This window comes from Haemorhous mexicanus, chromosome 1 (genome assembly GCF_027477595.1).
Source record: "Haemorhous mexicanus isolate bHaeMex1 chromosome 1, bHaeMex1.pri, whole genome shotgun sequence".
Lineage (NCBI taxonomy): Eukaryota > Metazoa > Chordata > Aves > Passeriformes > Fringillidae > Haemorhous > Haemorhous mexicanus.
This window is the reverse complement of record NC_082341.1, coordinates 54,591,094-54,616,699: the sequence shown is the minus strand read 5'-3', so window position 1 is coordinate 54,616,699 and position 25,606 is coordinate 54,591,094. Positions and strand designations below refer to the sequence as shown.

General features: G+C 36.3%; 1 protein-coding gene across 2 annotated transcripts in view; it reads right to left on the bottom strand.

Moving 5' to 3' along the window:
- Positions 1-25,606, bottom strand: part of SUGCT (succinyl-CoA:glutarate-CoA transferase) — a 313,857-nt gene that overhangs the window by 189,950 nt on the left and 98,301 nt on the right. For both annotated transcript variants that reach the window (XM_059849784.1, XM_059849776.1), the window contains 2 exons: positions 5,831-5,902; positions 2,399-2,496 (listed from right to left, as the gene is read on the bottom strand). In XM_059849784.1, coding sequence (XP_059705767.1) covers positions 2,399-2,496; positions 5,831-5,902 — 170 coding nt within the window. The remainder of the gene's footprint in view (positions 1-2,398; positions 2,497-5,830; positions 5,903-25,606) is intronic.

The window sequence follows — 25,606 nt, the reverse complement described above, 5'->3', positions numbered from 1 at the left end:
TATATCTACTGTGCAACAGCAGTGCTATATGTAAGCAACTGCAGGGTACTAAGCATTTGCCATACATGCTGCTTAAATGACTTAGTGGGACAGAAAAGGTGTATAAACTGAAAATGGCAGCAGGAGAGTTTGGGGAGAAAACAGTAGTTTTGTTAAGTGGTCCATCTTAACAAAACTACTGTACTTCACGCAACTGTAGTTATTTGCTAGACTGAGAAAATCGATGTCTATGAATATGTCTTCTAAGCTGCTCCAGCTTATATCTCCACAAATTCATTCTAAAGTGGACAGCAGTGCACATACAGTGAGTGAATAGGAGGGTCTGCAGGTGTTTTTGTCCAAGTAATGCACCTTAGGGTCATATTTTCCATGTGCTTGGAAGCTGTAATACTATCAAGCAATCAGCGAGTAAATTAAGGTATTTTTCAGTGAAATTCTATCATTACTATTTTGTCATTTCCCTTCATTTCTCAAGGGTTGACATTTTTCAGCACTGAGAAACTATTCCTTTAATTCTCCAAGTAACTTCAAAAATAAACCACGTACAGTTTTACAAAAAAACTGTGCATTAGTGAATTAAAGCAAAGTTACCATGGAATGTGTGTGGAAACACATTCAACTTCCATTAAAATACCGAAGGTGTTTGCTATATCTGTGTTTTATTGCCAGATGAACTCACAATAATATGACATAGCAGAATACTTTAGAAATGTCTACTCCAAAAGTGTATATACCTTTACATACTTGCATAATAATATGTGGAAATTCAGCCTAAATTATAATAATAGAACACAAACTCTGAGAAAAAAAGACATAAAGCAGGAATTAGAAGAGCAATAATGTCATTTTATTAATTAATAGCTACAGAGATAAACACAAATTGTAATTCTGGCAGTTCAAAGAACAACTGTTCCTTGAACTTTATCTTCTTGTTCAGACATTGCCCATAAGAAAAAACAAAACAACTTCTAAAATTAACCAGAAGCAACGAGCTATCAAGTAACTGATCAATGGATGGCAAAATAGCCTTCTCACAAGGTACCAAAGTACACCAGACAAATTCCATACTAAATGAAGTCCAGGTAATAAGTCAACATGAATCACCTTTGAAACTAAAACCATGCATCAATAATGTAAGAGCTCAAAACTAGGTCAAAATAAAAATGATGGCCTTTCAGGGGCTCAAAACTTATAGCAAGAGTGGCCTCGTTTGGGCTATTACAATCCATTTGTTATAAGAAGGTAAAAGAAGAGTTCCAAAAGTTAATCAAGGGCAGTTGCACCATAATTATTCAAAAGTGCAGTCACCTGGTACTTTGTTTTTTCACAAAGGGGCAGGACATCTAAAAATAGACGGGTAACACAGAGACAAAAGTACAGGTGCAACCAGAAGAGATAAAATAACTCTTTACACTCTTTAATGACTCGTGATTCTGGTTCTCAATATCCAAAAAATGTGGGATTGAGAGTGGAGGGTGTGGATGTGCTACTGAAACTCTTTTCCTTGGATGGAATGAAAAGGGGAGACATCTGACTTAATGCTTCAAAACTCCCCCAGTAATAACTCAGTGATAACTGTTATGCATTTGTTGACAAAGACTAATACTGGCCAAGTGTCAACATGATAGTATGACTTTTCTTGAATAATTAACCACCTCCTGTGCTCATCCCCGGAAGTATGAGGCACTGCCAAAGCCACCTTTGGGAAGGTTTATACAGATTAGATTTTTCTTTCATTACATAAATTCATCATCCTCTCCATTAAACAGAAGAGCACTCCATAGATACAAGGCCTTCTCAAACAGAATGAGGAACATAACTAAGATATTTTAATCTCTCAAATAAAAGATTTTTTTGAGTTCTCTCTTAAAAAAAACTTAAGTATCTAATAGGATGATTCCCAAACAGAAAACTAAACACATATCCTTTTGATTTCAAAAGGAATGGCCCAGGGAGAGTTTGTGGCACAGAGTACTACAATACAGAATCAGCAGTAAGGGAGAAAAACAAGTGGAACTCCCCTGGATACAGAAACACTCACTGAAAACTTTAAAATCCAACAGCAAAAGCAAATGGTGCTCCAAGCATTTTTTTTGCAGGTGCTACATTCATCCAGGAAAGCAGAAAGCACTGGTTTCATTAAAATTCAAGTTAATGTTAAAGAGAAGTTAAAATGGTTTCTGAAAACTTAAATCTGTGGTCTGGCTTCTTTAGTTCACACCATAGTTTGTGTGCAAAAGGCAGACTATTTAACATCAGTAAGCTTTTGCAATACCTATTATAAAAACTAGAGTATCTCAAAAGAGTAAAACAAAATTTTCACCTGATGAGGGTTTGTTATGCATTACCATTTGTATTAACAGATTAAATGTAGATTCTTCCCTTTTAATTAACTTACCGTGATGATAATATGTCAATAAGTTCTTTTCTGTTCTGGACTCTGAGTGCATTAGTTTTGTATCTGGAATCTTTACTAACTTCAGGCAAATTCAGGATCTAAGTAAAAAAAAAGGTAAGTAAGAAATGTGCTTGAAAGGATGTATATATACATATATATATAACAAAATAATTACTATTTTTTTAAAAATCACTGATTTTGAATAATCACTATCAATCATTTAATACAAAAAAAATCAAAAATTAATTTTTACTTCTTTTTGTAAAAAGCCTCCTGGTTGATGTAACATAACAAGAAAAGGAAAAAGAGAGAAATCAGACTAAAGATTCAAATGTTAGCTTACAGCTTTTGGGAATAGCCAGGAGAAATTCTTACCACAGAACTCTAGAAAAGTAAGTTATTAACATGGGGATGGATAGATCTATGGGATTATCCTGCACTAATTTATATGTCACAGAATAAGAAATATGTCTGTACTTCATACACTAGATGGAGAAAAGATATGTCTAAGATTATTTATTTCTACTTCAGTAGTCTCTGTTAGAAAGTAAAAAAGAAAAAGAAAAAAAAATTAAAAAGTTACAAAACTTTTCTGCAGATATTTATATGCAAGGTATCATAAAACATCAGTCTAGCATCTTCCATCAATACATAATTCACAGCATATTTTCTTTTCCTTCTGCATTTATATAATGCAGTTTATGGAAATCACAACATATCATAAATTAGTATTAGAAAATAGCTAAATTTTTCTATCTGGATGATTATCAATACTGTTGGTACCCCTTAATTTTTTTTCCTTAATACTGCTGGTTTGGAGTTACAAATCACTGCTTTAGAAAAAAAACTGTAAGGTTGTTCAAATTAAATGATAGTGAATACTTATATGAGCTTAAAAAACCAAGAAATTAATCAGAAAGCTATGGCTCCATTTGATGTGTTATATGAAAAATGATCATATGGAATTGCTCACTCTGCTGTTTTAATTAATGTTACTGATTTCAGCTTTAACTTAATGTCCATCTGGTGTAAAGCTGCACATCTATATTTGTTCTTCTCAATTTTTTTTGTGACTAACGAATGTACACTTGAGAAGTTATTCATTAATGTACCATTCATCTTTCTGCATCATGCTGCCAATGTTATTTTCTTTATTTCACTGTGAACATTTAGAATGAAAATGGTGCTTTCTATTTGAGGCCTTGTTCAAGCTCTACATGCACACTCAGAGCTTACACTCTCTGTGTTTTGTATCCTGCAACACTAGCAAATCTGTTTGAAATCTCCCTTGCTGTACACAAAACTTCAGTCTTCTGAAGAGCCTTGCTCAGTATTCCTAATCAGACCAAATCAGCCACAGGTCAGGATGTGCTGCTGTAACACTTGACCGCAATGAAATGCATTTCAGCCAGCAGTGTTACAAAGGTTTTCTTCAATTATCCGAGTCCTCAAACAAGCTACATTACTTGTCACTGATTTTGAAAATATCACAGTGAATTATTCCAGATTTTTCTTTCTGCTTGCCTGAAAAGACACAGTCAAAGCAGAATGTTTGTGATTGTTTACAGCTTGAGCCAGCTGTTATATCTCTAGAGTATGTGCCTTCAGGGCAACAGCTTCCATACAGCCTCTATTTTCAGCACCAACTCAGCTCAGAAAGATTCTCTAATAGCAATTCCAGTGTTTGAAATAGTTGTCTCTGTATTACTAAAGTTCACTAGGGTGTTGCAGGCCTTCCTGTAATAAAGTTCTTTTCCCTTATTGGCTTTCCCTCTTCACACTGCTTTAAGTTCCAAATCACCTTTGACTTAGCACAGAGTGTATGTCTAATGGGTATTCATTCCAGCATTCCAATGACTTCTTCATAATTTTATTTTTTGGGCAATGTAACAGCCCACATCCTTACTTATAATATCCTGATAAGGGTAAAAAGCATTCTCTAAAGAAACAAATATGATAACTGGTGTATAGAAAAATCTAACAATTACTCAAAAGTTGAACTACTTTTTCTGCTTTTTTAATCCCTTTAAGCAATCATCATTTTTCCATGCTCTGTACCTCTTATATTCAATTGCAGGAACACCAGAACACATTTATCAGGATTAAAAAAAAATAAAAATTCAGCCTGCAGACCAGGGCTAATATTAATCTCACTTAATATTCATCCTATGCATTCTGGGGTAGCACAAGCCATTAAAATCTTGCTTCCTCTTCTGGGGTTCCATTCTCTCTTTAACGATTACAAGGAGAATATGTAGAAACAAGGCACACTGTAATTCCCTCAGCTGCACCTTAAAGTCAGGTAAAGTGCATGGTCTAAAGATTTAGTGCCTGCTTGCTCACATCAAGATGTCAGAACCTACTGAGATGGATCTTCAGCTCTGTCTTACTCAAGGATTGCAGGATTACAAGCATTTGATACATAACTCTTCATTTTAGATGATAAAGCACCAAGAAGACATTCACTATGACATAGCTGTGTCCCAGCTATGTCCTGGGACACTCTGGAAATATTTCCTTTATGAGATAATGAGCCTTTGATAAAACTGAGTTGTGCCAGGTAGACACTTATTCAGCTATTAGTCTTCCTCCCTATTAAGATAATGATGACTGTAGTAGTCAGATACCTTTATGAAGAAAACCCACAGAGCAAATTTGGAAGAGGTTAAGAGCCTATTTAAAGTGAAAGTAGAACCCCTCCACATAGCGAGGTGAGGATACATACCCCAAACTGTACTAAAAGAGAATCCAAACAGCACTGTCCTCTACTACATATTCCAGTTTTTATTGGGGAACTTCCACAGAAATGTGGAATATCTGACATGAAGAAATGGAGGAAAATAATGCTCAGATTCCTAAGTGTCATTAATTTATGTTAAATATTCAAGTTCCTAGAGAAAAAACACAATGGCCAAAATAGCTAGAGCTGTAATTTTTTGAAATGTTGTCCAATGCTACATGCAAAAAATCTCTTGTCCCATCTTACATGTTACTGGGGTCCCTTATTTGGAATGTTGATACATTTCTTTTAGAATATTTTTTTTTAACGATTGTTCTTCAACATCATGTCTCTACACCACTCCAAAATCAGCCCAGAGTCCTGTAACATTTCTAAGTCCACAAGTTTCTCAGTGAGCACAGATCAGCACATGCTAGGAGCTCTAAAGGACAATGTGCTTAGGTAATGATTTAAGTAAATGTAGATTCAATCAGATGTGCACAGACTTCAATAGGAGCAGAGTACCTACAAGTTTTAGAACTGGTGTGTTCTGAACTCAAGAGTCAGAACAGATGCAGGGTTAGAATTTATACTCACCATTTATTTCCATACAGAAAAAAAAAAAAAAAAAGATAATAAAGAAGAATCAGCATCTTAATTTTCCTAGTGAGAATGGAAACTATTACACATTTCTGCACTCTTGCCTAACACACCTTGCACACAGTGACAAACTGATGATCATTTCCAGCTCCCACCACGATGTAGCCATCCTTGGTCTTAAATGCCTGGAAGAACAAAGACACGTGAGAAGCTGTAACTAAACTATAAATATTAGCACACCTTTGAAGTGAAACTTTGTAAATAATGTTCAAATTACTTCCTTAAACACTTCCATTCAGACCCAATCTCCGGTTTTATAAAAGTGGCTCAAAGTCATCCACTCACAAAGATGGATGAGGCCCTTTTGATTTTTTTTTTTTTCTAGAGCTGAGAAGTCATCTTGGTTAATAGTTTATTTGCTAAAAATGTGTCATTAGCTACCCTTAAACCTAATGTGTCCACTTTCACAGGACTGAGGATTACCATGATAATGTTTACTTGCCAGGGAGGTATTTATACAGCTTCACTCTTAGCCTGACTCAGAGCAGACATCTGAACTGAAATGTTACAGATCCTGACCAAACACACCAAAAAAATAATTGCCAGATAGCAACTAAAAATTAGGAATGCCCGTGGGAATGAAAGGAAGAGACTGCATCCTTAGAGCTCTTCAGCTGGAGATAAGGCTATCTCCTTAGTCAGTAGTCTCAAGATAGATCTCATGGAGGAAATGGGACTTCTTGTCCAACTTTAAAGACGTAATTTTTACTTTTGACTTCATTACAGTGGCCTTAGTGGCACATTTCATGGTGAACACAACATTGAACTGGGTAGAACATAACAGCTTTCATTTCAGTCTAAACCGTCTCACTTAGATTTCCACAGCAAGAAAGAAAATCTGTAATTGGCAACATACTTCAATTTTTTCCATTGTGTTAGGGCATCTTCTAAAACTGAATAATGCAATTCCTCTTTTCTCCACACCCCTCTCTTATACAAAGGTGTATAACTGCAGTTTCAGTCATACATAGTACCAGCCCAATTTTTGAAAACATTTAGGAAAAATTCTTTCACCATTAATTTGACTTCAGTGTAAGAGGCCAGCATAGGCTGGTGCATTAATGGTGGCAAGAACTTGCAATCCTTTCTTGCAGAGAGCAAAATTCATCTTCCATTCCTAGAAATATTTTTTTCTTTTTTGTTCTTTTTTTTTTTTTTTTTTGTGTTTTTTTATCATGTCCTCATTTAAAGGTGTGAATTTTCACAATAAATTTTGGTAAAATAACACACAAATGTAAGTCCTGGAATGGAAACACTTGTAACACTAAAATTCTTCTTGTGCCACTGTGGCTTATTCCTCTTCACAGAGAGCAATATACTATCTCAACTTGCAATCTTTCATATAGATCCAAATACGTTCACTTAGACTCTTTTACCATCTGGAATAGTCAAAGTTTTAAAATTGCATGTGGACAATCATGTCCTCTGAAATGCAGGTAACTGTGCATCAGAGTTAAAATATCACGTTTGCTCTTTCTATCTTTCATTTCATGGTAAGCAGTATTGTCCAGTCATAAGGTTTACCAATTTGTTTTTCACACATTTAATTCAGTAGTTCAGTCTAAGATAGCAAGCAAAGATAAAATTCAGCAAACAATTAGTCCCAAGCACGCAAGAAAGTACCACTGACTTGGCCCCAATACAGTAAAAGTTTAGTAAAATACATCATATAAAGGTACTACATAGTCATGCTGTGAAGAGCAGTAAGGAAAGAAAAAAGATTGGAGAAAAGAATTCAAAAAAAAAAAGATTTGTATGTGAGCACATAAAAATTTCTTATCTAAATCAGTTCATAAAGACCTCAGTCTAAAAAAATAATGGCAGACCCTGATAAAAGAATATGTAAGACTCTCCCTCCCAGTAAATGGCCTTTAGTGGGAATAATTATGAATTAAAACTGTCTGAATAAACTTACTACCTTTAGTTACAGACAAAATCTGTTTTCTGAACACCCTGCCCAAATCATGATTTTTCTTTGCTGATATTCATAGCTCTAAAACCAGCCTCATGCAAGCCACACAAATTATGGGTCAAACACTGTATGTATCAGTGTGCATATTTAACACAGAATAATTTTTATTGGTGCAACTATCTACTACTTCCTGTAAACACAAATCGGAATTCTTTTGTACATTCTTTTAAACTTCCAGCCTGCATGCCTACTACAGCATACAAAGCGTATGTCATATGTACAGATCCTCCTCCTCAGCACTCCGAAAAGTATTTCTACTGGTAGTGTGGGCAAATCTTAGAGAGTTTGTTATTTATCAGCAACTTCTGTTGAGACACAGGTCTCTGTAAGAAGGCTGCAATCACACAATAGCTGCATACCACTGTGAGCACGCATCTGCACCCGCTGGCTGCCCATGCAGCAGCGGAAGTCACTCTGAATTTAAGGGCCTGGTTATTAGCAAGTGTGCTTCAGTTGCTTTGTGGAATGTGTGGGAAAACTGATTATTCTTAATTGCACTGTATGTCTAAAAAGCTAAAATAACAATCATGTCATCCTTACACAACAAAAATGGTATCATAATAAATGCAGCAGTGTCTTTTTCCATGAAGCTTAACTCAAATGTCTTCAGCTGCTATTTTAAGCTTCCCATTACAAAAAACAGCTGATTATTTGCCAGTCATTGCTGCTGATAAAGCAGAAACTTCCAAATGTTACTAGCACAATATTGTTGCCAACATTTAAGGGTGACAATGGTTTTATTCATCACCCATGAATGTACACAAACTACAGGTTACCAGAGGTTACCATCTGGTCACAGAAAGCTTCACAATCTTATTATGTAAAGGAGAGTAAGGGCAAAGTGCAGACAGATTTTAATGAGATTTTGTTTTGATAAACTGCTGTCCATCACATCGAATCATTTCACATTAGTGCAATAAAAGGCACTACACACACAAGGCAAAAGTCCTTTTCCCACTCCCTTTTCTCCTGAAGAATGAGGCCTTCTGATAAGATTCATCAGAGTAAAATCATCAGTTAACCTGCTACTCCCATGAGCTATCTTGACCAATAGCACATCATTTGGTGAAGACAAGAAACAAATACTAGGCAAAAAATTATTTGAAATCTTATTCATGGAAAAGGCAGAGAAAGACTGTGAGCATTCAAAGGTGTAGCTTTTTCAGTGTGGTGCAAAAACTTGAGGCTTTCCATGAAAATAACCAGTAAATTCCCATTGAACGGTATCTAGTACATGGCATCAACATATACATGTTCAAAGGAAGATCTCAAGGTCCAGTATGTATGCATCACCACCTCACACTGCCAAATGAATGTTCCAGGACCTTTTTAAGACTCAGCACTTTTCCAACTTTGATCCTAGAACACAGTATATGCCTGAGATACTTTGTGTATTAAAATACTTTAATTTCCCTAAACATATGGCATATAAACTCTATCCACCTTCAGAAATGTTTTATGTGGCTTGCAAGTATTCTCCAAATCCGAATATGTTACACAGACTACACATTAAAGATGCAGGACAAACTTAACCTAAGTTATTATCAGAGCAAGCAAAGACTTGCTGAGATAATGAGGCCAAAAGAGCCTTTCTTTCCACTGCTCTAAGTCAATAGCCTTTCAAAATTTGCCAGCTTTGAAGGCATTATTGAAAGACCATTAATCTTTGTATTTATTTCCTTCTTTATGAATTTTTAGTCTATATGTTCTATGGCAATCATCAATCATACACAAACATCTTTGCATGTGTTTCAATTTGCATGTTGATTCTACAAAAAAAAAACAACTTTAAAATATAAGGGATCAGTCAAAAAATATGGCAATTCCAATAAAATTATCAGAAGCCCTAGTCAGTTTTTGAGTCCAAAACATGGTAATCAAAACAACTAGAACATTTGCAGTTGTGTATGACAATGGTCCCCTTCATCAGGTATTTACACACATTCATAAGATCTCCTTGAGCCTCCTTTCTGACCCTTTAGGCTACACAGTCCCAGATCTCTCCTCATATGAAAGATGCTTCACACCCTTAATTATTTTCTTGGCCCTTCACTGGACCTGATTCAGTATGAACATGTCATTGTCCCAAAAACCCCAGAATTAGACCCTGTTGTGGACCCATAACTGGATTGAGTGATTATTCATCCTCAGTGGTGCTGAGCAGACAGAAGGATCGCCTCTTTCAACATGTTGACAATTTTCCTGCTAATACAGATGAGAATGATCTCTTTGTCACAGGGTCATATTGCTGGCTCATGTTCCATTTTTTGTTCACCAAGATCTCCAGGTCTTTTTGTGCAAAGCTGCTTTCCAGCAGGTCAGTCTCAGTCTGTACTGATGCATGGGATTATATCCTATCATGTCCAAGACTTCATATTTCCCTTTTTTGAATTCCATTAGGTTCTTGATGGCCTGACTCTCCAGCCCATCAAACTCCCTCTGAATGGCAGCACAATATATCTTGGTAGATCATGTATCAACCACTCTTCTCCATTTTGCACATTCCACAGATTTTGGAGGCCAAACAAAACTTGGAGAGAACAACAGAACAAAGCATAGGGTTTTTCAAATTGTAGAATTATCCCATATTTAGGAGAGGTTAAAAGGAGATGTTAATTATCTGAAAAAGTGCTTATACTCATTACCATTTACCATATTGGCCTGTTTACTGATAATGGCTGTCAATGGCTGAAATATTTGAAAGTTTTCAGACCTCCTCTTGGCAGAACATTTGTACTGCATCAGATATGGTAAAAATTATATATTACTCATATTTATGAGTTTTCTTATCTCATATTGCAGTGTGAATAACAATTAGGATCTGTAGAGATACTTAAAATCCCTTTTCATTGGGAATACCTGATGTTAGATACCCTTGGATTTGAAGTATCTTTCAAGACAGTGCTGCCTTTCTAATCATAAATCTGAATAGTGGCATCCCTAAAAGCATCCAACTATGAATCATGAGGGGAACAGCTGAAGGTTACGGGATAGTCAGTATGTATTGGCAACTTCTGGATAGGATTTAAAGGGACTTTAATTTTTGCATGCATTCCAACTGCTCTGGGTCTTACAGAGCAAGAGGCTGATTGATGGCATCATCAAACAGCTCACATAAGATTTTGGAATGATGGTATCCTTGAATAAAGGCTAGATACAGTATTTCTGTAAGTTAAGTGTTTGTCAGCACAACAGGCCACTCTCTCTGATGGCATTACAGCAGAACACTCCTCTGAGCTCCCTCCCAAGGCTGACATAGGAGCAAGCAGCTTCATGTGGAGGCTGAATGAAACTTTGGGACTAGCTGGGATCAATGCAGAACAAAGACACTTTCTTGTGAAGTCTTACACATAACACCAGGAAAAGCCAAGCCAGTATTTTCAAACAAGCAAAGCTTTGAAACATATCACTAACATTTTTTTAAAAGGTTGCTTTTCAGGTGTTACTCCTTCCTCTCCCCTCCATTTTCTCATTTACAAAATCATTGAGACATTAGGTGAGCGCACACAGGTCTTTGTTTACAAGCTTGAAGTACTTCCCTGGCATTCATGGGTGTGGTCAAACAGAAGAGCTGGTCTCTTGCAAGCTTGGAACCACAGTTTTATTACATAATTTGTCATCAATTAGACTTCAAAGTTTTCCAGTGCAATATTCAATTCAATCAATGTAAAGGTCATTTAAGGACAAGCATTATCTAGTCTTAATGCAGATTAAAGGCTACAATTAAGAAGGTGATGTATTCAGGATTTGATTGATCTGTACAGGCTCCCTTGTCCTTCCAACCAAATGTATCTACAGTATATGTTGATTTTTCTCTCTCCAAACCAATCTAATGAACGACAGTGTAGGAAATTCTCAGTTTTGCTTCAGATCCAGAATCATTACATTCCTTACAGATGGAATAAACGTTGCACATAATTTCTCTATCTTTACACATTAGTTTGAATAAAACATCAGCTGTACCGCAGAACCATGGAGGAGTCACATTCTTTTTTCTTTCAAGGGAACGGCACAATCCTTTCATAACAACTTAATATTTAATTACTGTAACAAATGGGAACAAGACCAAGAAGTTTGGTCAGTGGTAGTTCTGAGCAATACATATAAACCATAAAGACCACACACTTTGAAATTATTTGCCTACTTTGCACTCCCTTCCAGTGAAAGCAAACAGTAAAAATAAAAAAATGTAAATTTCATGGACTGGATTAATGAATGCTGAATGTTCTCACCGAGCAAACTGAAGAAGGGCATTCCACACAAAGATTTCACTTTTCCTCTCTGATTGTTTCACCCTACACTACTTGTATCTCACTTGCCTACCATGTTGCAGGACATACTACCTTGCAGCTTTGCAGCTGTCAGTCTACCAGACAGATTAGCATCAACAATATCTGCAAAAATTCTCTTGCCAAAAAAAAAAAATGTTTGACCGGATGCCATGAGCTCCTAGGAAAGGTGTTTATGGCAAGAGGGGAATGATTACTTTGGTCCCTGAGATGAGGCAGAACAACAGCACTGATGTCAAGGAAGGCACACCAGAGACTACGAGCCAGGCATGTGATTCACTTCTGCAGAACCTACAACTCATCAGACAATTTTCCTGATCAGCCTTCAAGTTCCATCTATGCATGAATCCAGAAAAAAAGTGATGTTGTCTAACTGATCCACAAGAAAAGCTGATTAACCTCTAAAAGTGCTCTGATTGCACCTTCCTGAAAGGGGCAGCAAAGTTTACACAAAATCACAGCATCAAACATATCTGTATTTGGCAATATAGTGTATTGCTCTCAACATTCCTTTGGGAAACAGAAGAGCTTAGAACTGCTTTCCAGACCATGTCATGTTTTTATCCAGTTCTTGCTGATATGAGAATTATAAACTGCTGGAAACAGACTGAATCCAAGGCTTCTCCAATCCCAGCTCACTGTCCTAAGAAACAGGTTGGAGACAGGAGATCTCTCTCCCTCACTTACTCTTCATCTGGCCATATGATATTTGCACTGTTCATTTCCCAACTGACTAGATGCAACACATAGGTCAGTAATCTAAAAGTACCAGTTGGGCAAACTATTTATCAAATAGACTTTTACAGTCTATTTGATAAATACTTCATATTCAAGAGTAATAGAATGTTAATGGTGGATTTCATACCCTCATACTTTCAGATTTTCTCCAGAAAATCTCAAAGAACATATGCTACCAAGGAAATGAAACCATTTACTTAATTTTCTAATGCAATATACATTTAGCCTCACCACCCAAAAAGACATTTAAAAACTCCTAGAAGAACAGTGAACAGCTTTAAAGTGGGAAACTTGTCACTTTCCCAAACTTCTAAAATTTTAAATACCTAAACTATACCTCAATTAAAAATAAATTATCTGGTACTGTAAACTGGCATTTAAACTGTTTTTTGCTGTTGAAAAATATCAGGCACAGAATCACATTCTCCATTGCCACATTAGTTTTCCATTACTTTTTCAACAATGAAATTACACACACACAGACGCACACACAAAATAAATAAACTTTAATCACAGTATCACACTGGAGCCAGTGTAATTAATGTTGTGTCAGCATTTCCATTTAAGCCACTATTTTCAAGAGGTTTATAGCACAGCCATAAAAATTCAGTTAGGTTGAAATTAAGCAAACAAGGTCTTATACAGCAAGAGACATTTAAGTATACATACAGACAGCAGCCAGTTACTACTTATATGGGAATTAAAATAGACGCTTACTGATTTTAAAGGGCACTGCAGAGCCAGTTTTTAAACAATATTTTTCTCAACATTTATAAAGTCTCAAAAGCCTGAATCCAAGCTATGTTTCCCTATTCTTTTTTCTTTCTCACACAATAGTTCACACAATTTCTTCCAATTTTGGGATTGTAAGCATTGTATTTTTGTTTCATTTTCAAAGTAAAAGAATGCCATGAAAACATTTCTTTTGGAAAACAACACACATGACCACAGTTTGATCCTGATACAGGCCTCCAGGCATTAGTGATGCAGAAATGACAAATATTTCTTACATCTTCCAATAATCATAAGCTATAGCTGTCTGGAAGATCTGAGTACTCAAATATGAGGTTTTAAAAATGCTATTTTGAATGTAATTCTAAATGAGGTCTTATTTCTGTTTTTAGTAGAACTCATCAGAGCAGGATTTGTGTCACTATTTCTGTCCCTTTTCCCTCTCTACTCTTTGAAATTAAGTGTTGTAGCGGTACAGTTTCCAAAGGTGAGTTTTATAATACTGACCATCTATTTGACTCATACTGAGTCAGGGACCATACTGAGTCCTGCAATCAGTCTGGGATTTCAAGCTGCAGATGACCCGGTGCAGGTGAACTAGAACTTAGACTGGGCAGGCAGTGCTATGAACTCAAAGGTCTCAATAATTTAGTGTCCTGCTATAAAGAAGGCTCTTCAAAAAAACTGAGTGAAATAATTTGTTTCTCAACAACCAATCAACAGAGAAGAGCAGGGAATCAAATTAGCAATGATGCTGGTGAAAATCAGAAAAAACACCAATGGTGACACAACTACAGGGATGCAAAATTGGCCAGGTTTAACAATGTGGCACTTCCATAACTTAAAATAAACAGCAGTCCTGTTTGTAAACTGCCATTTTGCTACAGAGAGCAAAACTCCAGTCCATTCTACTAATGTGCTTTTGTCCTATTTTACTCATCTTTCTCAATAAATATATCTGTCAAATATTATACAATCCTATCTACTCCTCAGTAAACAAAGTACAGTGAACTAAGGATGAATTTCAAATATTTCAACCTTAACTCTTCAGTATCCTTGATTTGTGATTTCAAGTCAGACTCATTAAGGTTTATTGCATGCACTCTGTTTTAGTTTAAAACACTAATTTATCTCTAATCAAGGATTTAAATATTGAACTGGCCAGACATCTAGGATGCACATTATTTAAAGTTCTGAATGTATGCAAAAAATTCATTGCCAGGCCATAAGAATAGTGCTGGTGAGATCTATTAAAAAAGAAAAAATAGAAAAATAACATTTGATGAGCAGAATGCATAATTATGTCTAAAAAAAGGTCAGAACCCCACTTCCTCCTGATTTTCCTGTAAAGTTCTATTAGGTTTCCTTAAAACTACAAAATTTAAACTTCTGTTTTCTCCAGTATTTTTGTAGTCATGTCCTTTAGTCTGAAAAATATTGCCATTTAATATCACTTTGCTGGAATTAAAATTCTATCTTCCTAAAATTTAGCATTATTCTTAAATTTTTAAATTTTGAAAATCACTACAATTAGAAACCAAAATATGATGTCTTTTTTTAACTTACTATTTTCCTGGCCAATATTTAACGAGTTTTCATTTTATTACGTAATTTGTCAAATTATCTACTGACAGAGAGGAAAAAAACCTTTAAGTTTTCACTCACAAGTACTCATGTTTTTCTTTAACAAACACTTCATTCTTATGAATTGTTACATTTATTTTGAAGTTTCATCTTGCCTTAGGCTGCCATAATATTTTTTGTTGTTGTTATTCTGGATGCCTGAGGGGCAGCCTGTTTCTCACACATGACAGTATGAACACCCAAAGGACAATCCTGATTTAATAATAAGAGATTCATAGGAGTCTGAGCTTACTTAGGCAGGATTCTGACTCTGAAGACCACCCAGTACCATAGAGTTTCAATTTCTTGGCATGACCAGCAAATTTACTTTTACTGTCAATCTAAACCCTTACTTTTCACTTTCCTAAAGAAAAGCCCAATTGTAAACCAAAGTGGTGAATTCAAATGTTAAGGACTCTATGTACCTATGCCAAACACTGTTACATCAGGAAAAGCACAAAATTACTGCAATATTTGCCATAGATAATTGCCATAAACTGTTTATTTTAAGTTATGAAAGCATTACATTTTATACAGCCAATTTTGCACCCCTGTTACTTATTATGTCCTCGTTGATGTTTCTGCTGATTTTTATCAGCATCAGTCCCGATTTGATTCCTTGCTCTTCTCTGTTGATTGGCTGTCAGGAAACTCACAAGTTCTTATTCCACTTAGGTTTTTGAAGAGCCTTCTTTATAGCAGGACAGAACACTGTAACAGCATCACTGCACTTCAATCGACTGACCAGTGAGCATGAACACACACTGCTTCTGCTGGAGCCTCTAGCGAAAAACACCATTGTTTCACACATTTTCATAAATAATAGTTTAGAGAAAGTAACCCAAAGCAAATATACATAGCATAACTTAATTAATTAGTCACATGTAGCCAAATAAGTTTAACACTATCTTGCTATTGCAATCCAAACACTACAGCACAGTCACGTTACAGTCTACGTGCAAACAGCAAAGATCTCCTGTAAGAGAGAACATCTCTTAAAGAGTCAATGAGTCTTGCCACAGAAATGTTCCCAGCTGCCAAGGGGCCCAGTCTGGTGACAGCAAAGGGATGGTGCCAGCAAGCTTGGAGGAGCAGCCTGGCACCTGACCTTCATCACGCTTTCTCCTCCCTCTGTTGCATCGGCGAAGTCAAAGGGCTGGTCTCCTAATGATCCAGATGGCCTTCTGGTGACACTGGGCTTGGCATCAAACGGGCAGCAGCAAGCCTGGCACACAGACCTGCCATTGTACTGGGAAGGACTAAAATCGGCTGCTGGCAGAAGCTTGGCCTGTTCTTGCACCCCTGATGACAGCCTGAAGTGCTGTCCACCCACTGCTGCCTGGAGTTGGCTATGAAATGACCTTTCACAGAAAAAGGGTTCTTGTCCCTAGATTATATGAAGCTGATATCTGATGGCCTCACCTGGGGAGGGGAAAGAAGGAGCAAATAAGGAGAAGAGGTGCATGGATTAATAAGGGCACTCACTCTTCCTCCCCACAGCGGGCTGATGAAAGCACGTGGATGTTTTAGACCCTGCTTTTAACAGTACTAAAAAATGACACATAGAGTAACAAAATACATTTAAGTGGTCATAGTAATTAGTACAGTGACAGTTTCAGTAGTAGTGGGATTCTGGTATAATTAATTTTCTTCAAATATACATTTCCTTTCACAGTTACAAAGCCTGGACATCTTATTAGGCATTGACAAAGCTGTGCTTATAAGTGGGTAGGATGGCTGCTAGAGAAAATTATGCAGGGAGGCATACCAATTTTCACATCAAGTTATGTACTGAAGCATAAGATTTTGGACGCAAATAATGTATTTCTGCACCTACTTGATCTGTCTTTTTCTTTTCAAAATCTGCACAAGTTAAAATACACCAAGTAAGCAAACAAAGCAACCTTAAGGTGCCATAAAGAATGCAAAATCAACTAAAATGAGTGAGACATATGGTTGTGCACTGGACTTCAGCTTCCAGATGAAAATGAAGATCCCATAGGTAAGATTTGTATTCCTTTCACATACAAAGAAAAATTTGGTTTTCAAATGTATAAAACATGAGGGTGGCCTTCCCTCAAAGAAGTTTCAAACGCACTAAAAATCTTTTTGGACCTAAAACCTGAGGAAACAGAATAAACAGGAAGTCTATGGTGGCATATGATTGCCTACCCTGAGAATTTGGGCATTTCAAGGTTTAGGCTAGACAATTTCTGTCTAGGAGTACCAAGGCCAACTCAGAATAAGGATAACTTCCACTTCTAGTGGAAGGTGTTCCTGACCATGGCAGGGAGGTTGGACCTTAAAGATCCTTAAGGTTCCTTCCCACCCAAGCCATTCTATGACTCTACAACTGACCTCGCGTTTGTCCTGGTTTTCACCAGATTGCAGAATGTGAACTGAATGTGAACCCCAAGAATCTTCCTGAGCTTCCTGAGCTGCTACAAGTACTTGTAAAATGGGATCCAGAACAAAAACACTGCTAATAGCACCCAGGCTGGGACCTAGGGTTATTTCAATACCTATGCACAGAAGCATACACCCCTCTGAACAACAGTGCTCATCTCCTACTTGGATGTTTCTGAAAACCTCCTGCTGCTAGCCTGCTGTTGACATCAAGAATCATGAACTCAGAAAGCAATGAGAAGGGAATGAAGATTTCCACAGATCATTATTATATTTGTACTGTTAAAATGCCACCTATAAGAAGTGGTTTGCAGCTTCAGAGACAGCTTCAGAGGGCACTGCTAGGTTTTCCCTTTCTCTTCTCATGTCAGTTAACAGAATGTAAACTTACACATCACAAAGAAGTTATGTCACAAATGTGTTTTAAAACAAGGATCACATGGAAAGCACAGGCATGTCAGGAGAAGAAAGCAAAAGCATTATTATCATGTACTTGGGATCATATTTGCTCCCATCCAGACTACAAAAGAAGTACTGAGCAGTTAAAGTGAGAGGACTTGAACATTTTTTCTGGACAACGCTCCAATGAAAACACCTCTCCACATAAGAAAAAGAAGGAAGGATATGGGAATTCTGTGATGGGAATTCTGCAAACCCTAACAAGTTATCAGTCATTCTACTAACTGCTCTGGAGATTGTGCTTTCTACGCAATTGTCCATATCTGGATGTCCAAGACAGAGGTTTGGCAAGGAAGTATTTTGTGAATACAGACCAGCTTTAATTTGAATAATGACAGACACAGGAGTTCCTAAACTTTGTTAGGTACACAGAAATAGGCAAACTTCTGATTCAAAAATGATGTACTTATTCTAAAACGGACAGCTAATTTAAGAGTTAGATCTGGGTATTGACCTTTTGGGGGAGAAGTTGACTACAAGTGCCTTTGTTGTCTAGGGTAGCATAGGGTTGTCAAGAACCCAACAGAAGCACAAGAAAAAGTGCCATAATTTCAGAGATGAATGTGGCTCAAAACACAAACTTGGATAAAAACATTATGATGTTCAGGAGATCAGTTTGTTTTCCTGGCCCAGCTGGCATTTAGGTGGAAATAAAACTCAAGTTCTAGAACTGCTTATTTCTTAGTATGGACAGTGTCATAAAAGCCTGTAGCCAGATTACAGGCACAAACCTACTCCTAATGAAATCCATCCCTGCTCCCCCTCAGATATGTCAGAAAGCCAGTATGACTCTAAAGGGAGCAGACATTTAGGAACTTTATTGTCAATAAATTGATTGACCATGTCATTTTGCCTCAGTTGGCCAAGTCATACCAACAACATGTAACTATATACTACTAAGAACACAAAAAAAATTTCTGCTGACAGATGTCCTCACATTTTGGTTTGTTTTGGTTTTTTTTTGAGGCAGGGTGGCTGCAAATTGCTGGTCCATTAAACAACTAAACTTAGTGACTCCACATATGAGGCAAAAATAAAATAAGCTGGTAGTAAATTAAAAAATAATAGAAAATATGGGATCTCCAGATTATTTCTCCATCACACATTCTTCCCCCATACCCCCATTCAGGGGCCTTTTATCTGGATAACCTCAACTTGACTAACAGGCAAGTATTATCCTTTCTAGATGAAGGCTGGGCAAAATTGTGGCTTCAAGAGAACTCTCACACTTCCTCTTAAAAAACAGATGTAATTTCAGAGAAATCAACATTTTTCAGCCCTCTGGCTTTGAAAAAGTCACTGAAATATATAATTACACACTGTGGGCATCAGCAAATAACTGGCCAAAACCAAGTAACAGTAAAGCAGCAGCGAAGCATCACAGCAAGTATAGGTATTGAAGGTATCCCCTTCATCTTTATGTCCTTCTTATGCACAGGCACACAAAGCTCTTTACAAAAGCATAAGAGCATGTCCTCCATGCTGGAGAAGAAGCCATGCCAGATCTGCAAGAAGATGCATAAGGATTCTGCAGCTACTCATCATATGGGGAATCAACTGTCTCCATATATACACAAGAGACCTGGAAAAACATGCTGCTGCCTTCTAAAGGCAATGAGCTACTCTTGAAATGTTTTTCAATACATGTCATGTCCTGAATCATCTGCTCGTCCTAAAATGAGTGTTGCATTCATGCTAACAGATGGGAAACATCATCATCTAAACTTGTATCCATGCCTTGCTACTGGCTTTTACAAAATTCATGAACGTGGTTTAATTAGTTAAGTTAAAAACATTTTTGTAGAGTGGTCTGTGAATGAAAAGTTTTCCCACATTACACTGCAGAAAAACTCATACAATGACATCTCTTAGAGAAGGACCTGTAGAACTTTATGCACTAGTGCCAGTGTAGACACAGGACTCTGGCCTGACATGCATATGGATTTAAAATTAGGCGCTTCATGGTAAAAGCACCTTACAGTAACTATGCCAAAAAAATACAAAACCAAACCACCACCACCCCCCCGAAAAAAAAAAAAAAAAACACAAAAAAAAAAAAAAAAAAAAAAAAAAACAAAAAACAAAATCAACAGAGAGGAGCTGCTGAGAAAGAGATTTCATAAAATGCAGATCTGTCCCAACAGAGAAAATAATACTCTAAAATAAATGAAAGAGATTGCATCAGAAAATCAGAAGGAAACCCCCAGCCCTGGAACTCAGAAAGATTCTCAGACAGAGCATCATAAAAATATGTCAAAGAATATTTGAAGAATCCAAGGATGAGCATTGAGATGGAAAAGGGGGCAGTTTCCCTTCAATAAGAGACAATCCCAATCAATCTATCATTAAAGAGATTACAGAACTAGAAGAGAAAAGAGACTACTAAATCCCAGACATGAAAATCCAACATTCAGCAATTCTCTGAGGCAACATTTTGATGGCTGAACTGCACCGTGGGTCTAGCCTGGTACTATCATTCCACACAGCTATTATCCATGCTGCTCAGTGCAGCAGAATCATTCATAATCACAAAGCAGTCTTCTTTGTCCCTCTGTCTCCATACTTTACTTTTTCATGTGTACATCTTTTTATTGATATCCACAGTGATACTGATGAGCAAAAGACTTATCACAGAACACTTCATCTCTCTCATCTCATGGGCTGTAATTTTTCAGGCTGTGAGTCAGGGCCCTTTCCATTTCAGTGAAATACCCAAGAGACTAGTTAATCTGCAATGTGAATTTTTCATGACTTTAGCAATTTCTACTCAAGAGAAGATGTAAACTACCATTCAAAACTGACTAGAGCTCCAGCTCTAGCAAGAAAGCTACAGTATTTGAGGCTTTGTCTCTTCAACTCCCAGCTCTACTCCAGTGAATCCTTCCAAACCTGAAACCAGTCAGAAAGGGTGCAAGCCACATAAATACTGTTGTGGTTTCTTAGTACAATGACAGAATTAAAATGACTGAGAAAACCACAAGCATTCCTCTCTCCAGTCAGCCTCACCTTGTCAGACACTAGCTTTTATTCTTTAACTGTTTGGCAGGTCACTTCTGGCTTTTGAAGTGCTGAAGGCCTTTCCCTGTCCTGACAGGAAATCGCTAATCTTTCCTTTTGGAATCCTTGAAGCAATGTCCTTAGGCTAAAATGTCAAGAGAAGATTCTATGTTATTGCCTATTTTCCTTTCCATTTTGCATCCACAGTCTGACATCCTTTACAGCAATTTCTGCTACCCTCATTACAATTTCCAAGAACTAGGGGGAGTAGAACATTTTAAGAAAAGTAGAACTAAAGTAGAAGTTCAATTAAATGCAGATACTTTAAAAACTGTACTACTTTCATTATTCTGTGCTAACAGTACTATTAACTACTTCCTTCATCAGTTAAGTATTTGGTTTGGTTTTTTTTTTTTTTAATCAAACTTCTGCAGGATTATAGACATTATAACTTGCCACAAAAGTTTCAACATTCCTGAAATCCAAGCATGACACTGGTTTTTCTTCACAACTTCCCATTTCCATTTTAGCAAAATGTTATATAGCAGAGTTCTAAGGCTAACTTTTGGAAAAAACCTCTATTTATTAGGATTTGTTTTATTTCAATTGGCAAGAAAACATAAAGAAAGCAATTACAACTGATTCAAAAAGTCTATTCACTGAGTAAAGCCAAGCATTAAAATAAAATTATTGTTCTGGTTTCAGCTCCTAAGAGCAATATAACTCATCATCAGGATCAAACCACCAATGTCTACTTATAACAGGGTACGGTTATGTAAAATTAAGGCTGGCGCTGCATTGTGCTCAGATACTTGAGGTCTGGATCCTTAACTATGAATTTCCTCCCTTTTAAGATCTTAAGCCAGAGAAAATTGCCTGTGTTTTAATCTTGCCTTTTGTAATTTTCTTGCTTTTTTCTTTCAAGCGTTTACATAGAATGATACAACCCTGAGTGATGCCACAAAGTAACACATCATCCAAATCGAACTGTTTACCACAGATGCTATGATATCATCCAAGATTGAACAAATCTTTTTTTTTTTTTTTTACCATGGAATGATAATGGATTCTTAACAAAGAAGTGATTTTTTTTTTTTAATTGTCATTCACCCATGTCTGCATCAGTTGGCATGCTTATGATTAAAGGCTGTAATATTGTGATTCACCACATTTATTCTAAATTATTTTCAAATGGAAAAAGAACAAGAAAAAGATATCTGGAAAGAACCTTCAGCAGCATTACCAAGTCCCTTTGTTCTTCTTATATTATAAAGACTACATGACTGGAATTTGGCACTAGATTCTCTTCAGTCATTGCAAACTGGTTTGACTTTACTACGGTCAACAAACAATAACAAGACATCATTTAATTAAATAAAACCAATTTGCACAAGCTAATTGTATCCTTAATCTAATATTTTTTTTATTATTATTACAACACTAGCCATGCAAAATATAGGTGCATAAAAAAGAAAATTATGAAGATGACAAAGAAAGTTAAACTCATCTGTTACTAGTAGAAAAGGCTATAATAAAAAAATTGTTAAGAACTTCACATTTTCCAGAGGAACTTGAACAAAACCACTGGCCTTTATTAAGCAACATAGAAGAGGGACTTCTCTTGTTGATTGGGCAGGAAAACCAACACTATTCCCTTCTTCAAGTATACTCCTTTCATCTTAGGCAGTCAAAGTGAAAGGCTTCTAAAAACACCATTATGTTATAAATGTTACCATACTGTTCAAAATGATAAATATTTACCTTATGTTTCACCTTCCTATTGCATCTGATCCTCATTCTACACTAAATATTAGTACATTACATAGGAATTTAATCTTCCTCAATTTTGTCAATGCCATTCAATCCTATAGATTCAAAACTATGATGCTGGTGCTGTTCAAGGCATGCTCTCCCTCTATTTCATTTTCCAGCTAAAACTTTACCAACAGCTAAAAAAGCACCCACTGCAAAAAAACAGATTAAAATAGCTTTCAATCAGTTCTGAAACCACAGTATAAACAGAGGAGTACCTTAACCTTCAAAGTTTCATCTAAGACTATACATTCTATAATATAACTAAGAATAGCACAACCAGTCTCTTGGCTTAGATTGTCATTCCCTTGTTTTGCAGACAGGTAAGTCTCTGGACTGTGTTGTTTTCACTCCTACAACATTTTTAAACAGAAGACAGAGGTGCCCACTTCTCAAACTTGTTTCTATGGCATCCAAGAGAAATACAAAAGCATTGTTACCCAAGGAATACAAAACCTGTCATATGCTAGAGGTGCCTATGGTGTTAGTCTTCACCAAAAGGAGGTGAATTGAAGTGTGTGCTTTCTGTTCTCCCCTTTCAGGAGGAGAAGGCTCCACTGCACTCTACATCTGTAAGAGTAACACTGGATTGGCATTCAGATCTGACACAATCCATAAATCCATGTTCCATTCTCAGTGTGACTCTCAAAATCAAATTCATTGTCACATTGGAGGACGACCTCATCTCTTTTTGCCACGCTTGGCTTTTGCTTGGCTCCATTCATGTTGTCTGACCATGTGTAGGGACGAAATAGATGACATAATCTTGCATAATCCTCCTATTGGAATAATCAGACATAAAGTTTTTTAAAATATTAAAAAGTAAAAAAGTATTACTCCATTCATGTTGTCTGACCATGTGTAGGGACCAAACAGATGCCATAATCTTGCATAATCCTCCTATTGGAATAATCAGACATAAAGATTTTTAAAATATTAAAAAGTAAAATTATGGCTAAAGAATCTGTCTAAACTTTAAATAATTTGAACCAAAAAAAAAAAAAATTTGGACCTGGAAGATTTTTTGCTTTTTAGATTTTTTCCACCTTCCACTAATTTCTATTTATTCTCTGAATATATTATTCTGGATAATAAATGTTTAAAATAAAAGGCTAAACATGCAACAGAGGAAACATTAAAGAAATAATAGATTATTGCTGCACAGATCATATATGCTTTCATATATGCTGTTAAATATATAATAATGCTGGAGTAATAGGCTAAGGTAAAAAAATAATCTACGTAAGTAAGCCCTACTATATCCTTGCTTTCCAATACACAGAAAAACACCCTAACACAGATTTACTTTTCTTAATGCATAATAGCATTAGTGTGCAATGTGAAATGCAATCTTTCTATTTATTTAACTATTTATGTAGGAAGTTAAATCTAGTGTTAAAATATAGCGTGCTTTCTCTCTACAGAAGTGTAATTTAAGGCCTTCAGAAAGATAAAACAGACTAGTTGACCAGCTCTGGCAATACTATATTTCCAGGATGGAGGATATCAGTAGCCATAGTTACATGTAATCTCACTATTTAGTAACCTTCCTGGAAAAACAAACAAAGAAACAAAGTTTTAATCACCCTTTCAAGCTACATTAAACAACAGATACTTAAACAAATGGCTGATGAACAGCTATGCAAAAGAATTCTAATCTAACGAAGCTTCTCTCATCTGCTTCAGGATAAACTTTGTGCAGCCTTTTTTTTTCTTAAACAAGCACAACCAACAGATTATGTGGCAATCCAAATTGGCAGAAAATCTAGAATTATTTCTTTTTATTAAGATAAATGGATCTACAAACCCATGGTGGTCAAGACGACAATAAAAATCTAGAGGAAAACTCATTTCAAAATTCTTTTAAAATCTGTTTCTGCTAATGCTTTTAGATTTTGTACAAGAATATACATCTTATTTTAAAGGAGATGTCCATAATGATTTAAAGAAATTAGCCATATATCTAGAATGGTATTAATTAATTGAAGTTCTCATTAGACTTAATGTTTCTTTCTTGAAAAGCTTCTCTTGTTCTTGTTTAAACTTTGAATCTCTGTTCCTTTGGGGTAGGTACTGTTACCCATATACAGAAGGAGCCTCTGGCACTGCCACATCATGAACCAGAAATACCACTGAAAATAGACCTGCTCATTATCTTGTTTTCCTTTGTTTTTCCTTGTTTTGTCTTTCCTCAGAAACTAAATAAGCTATCTATATCCTAACACTTCATTTCTATCAACAGCTTAAGAAACAAGTCCAAGACACTCCAGGCAGTGGAGCTATAGTAGATCTATGCAAGCAATTTTTCTAGGGTAGTAAGAGTCTAAGGTGTAAGAAAAGTTATTTTGCTAGTATATTTTATTTGAGTTCCTGAGATAGCTATATGCCAGGAAAACAACCCCACCTTCCTCTTTCCAGTGCAGCTTCTGCCAGTGCGGTTGTGCCAGCTGCACTGCGATTTTCCCACACATCTAACCAATTTGACTCTACCGCTGACATTTTAAAGTACAGTCAAGTTTAGCTTGTGGAGCAATTGCAAAGATCATCTTTTTCCACATGTCCATGTGATATGATTTTGTGGAAATTTACTAAAAATCTGTCAATTCAAATGCCCTGTTTGTCAACTGGAGGAAAACACCACAAAAGTTACACAGAACAATAGTCAAATGTTGCTGCATTTTCATCATATGAGGGAGGATTATGGGGTGAGCATTACTTTTTTTTTTAATTACCAGTGTCTTGCTTGTATTAATTATAAGAAACATTTGAGTCAACTGTTCCTGACTTAGATTAATTTCATG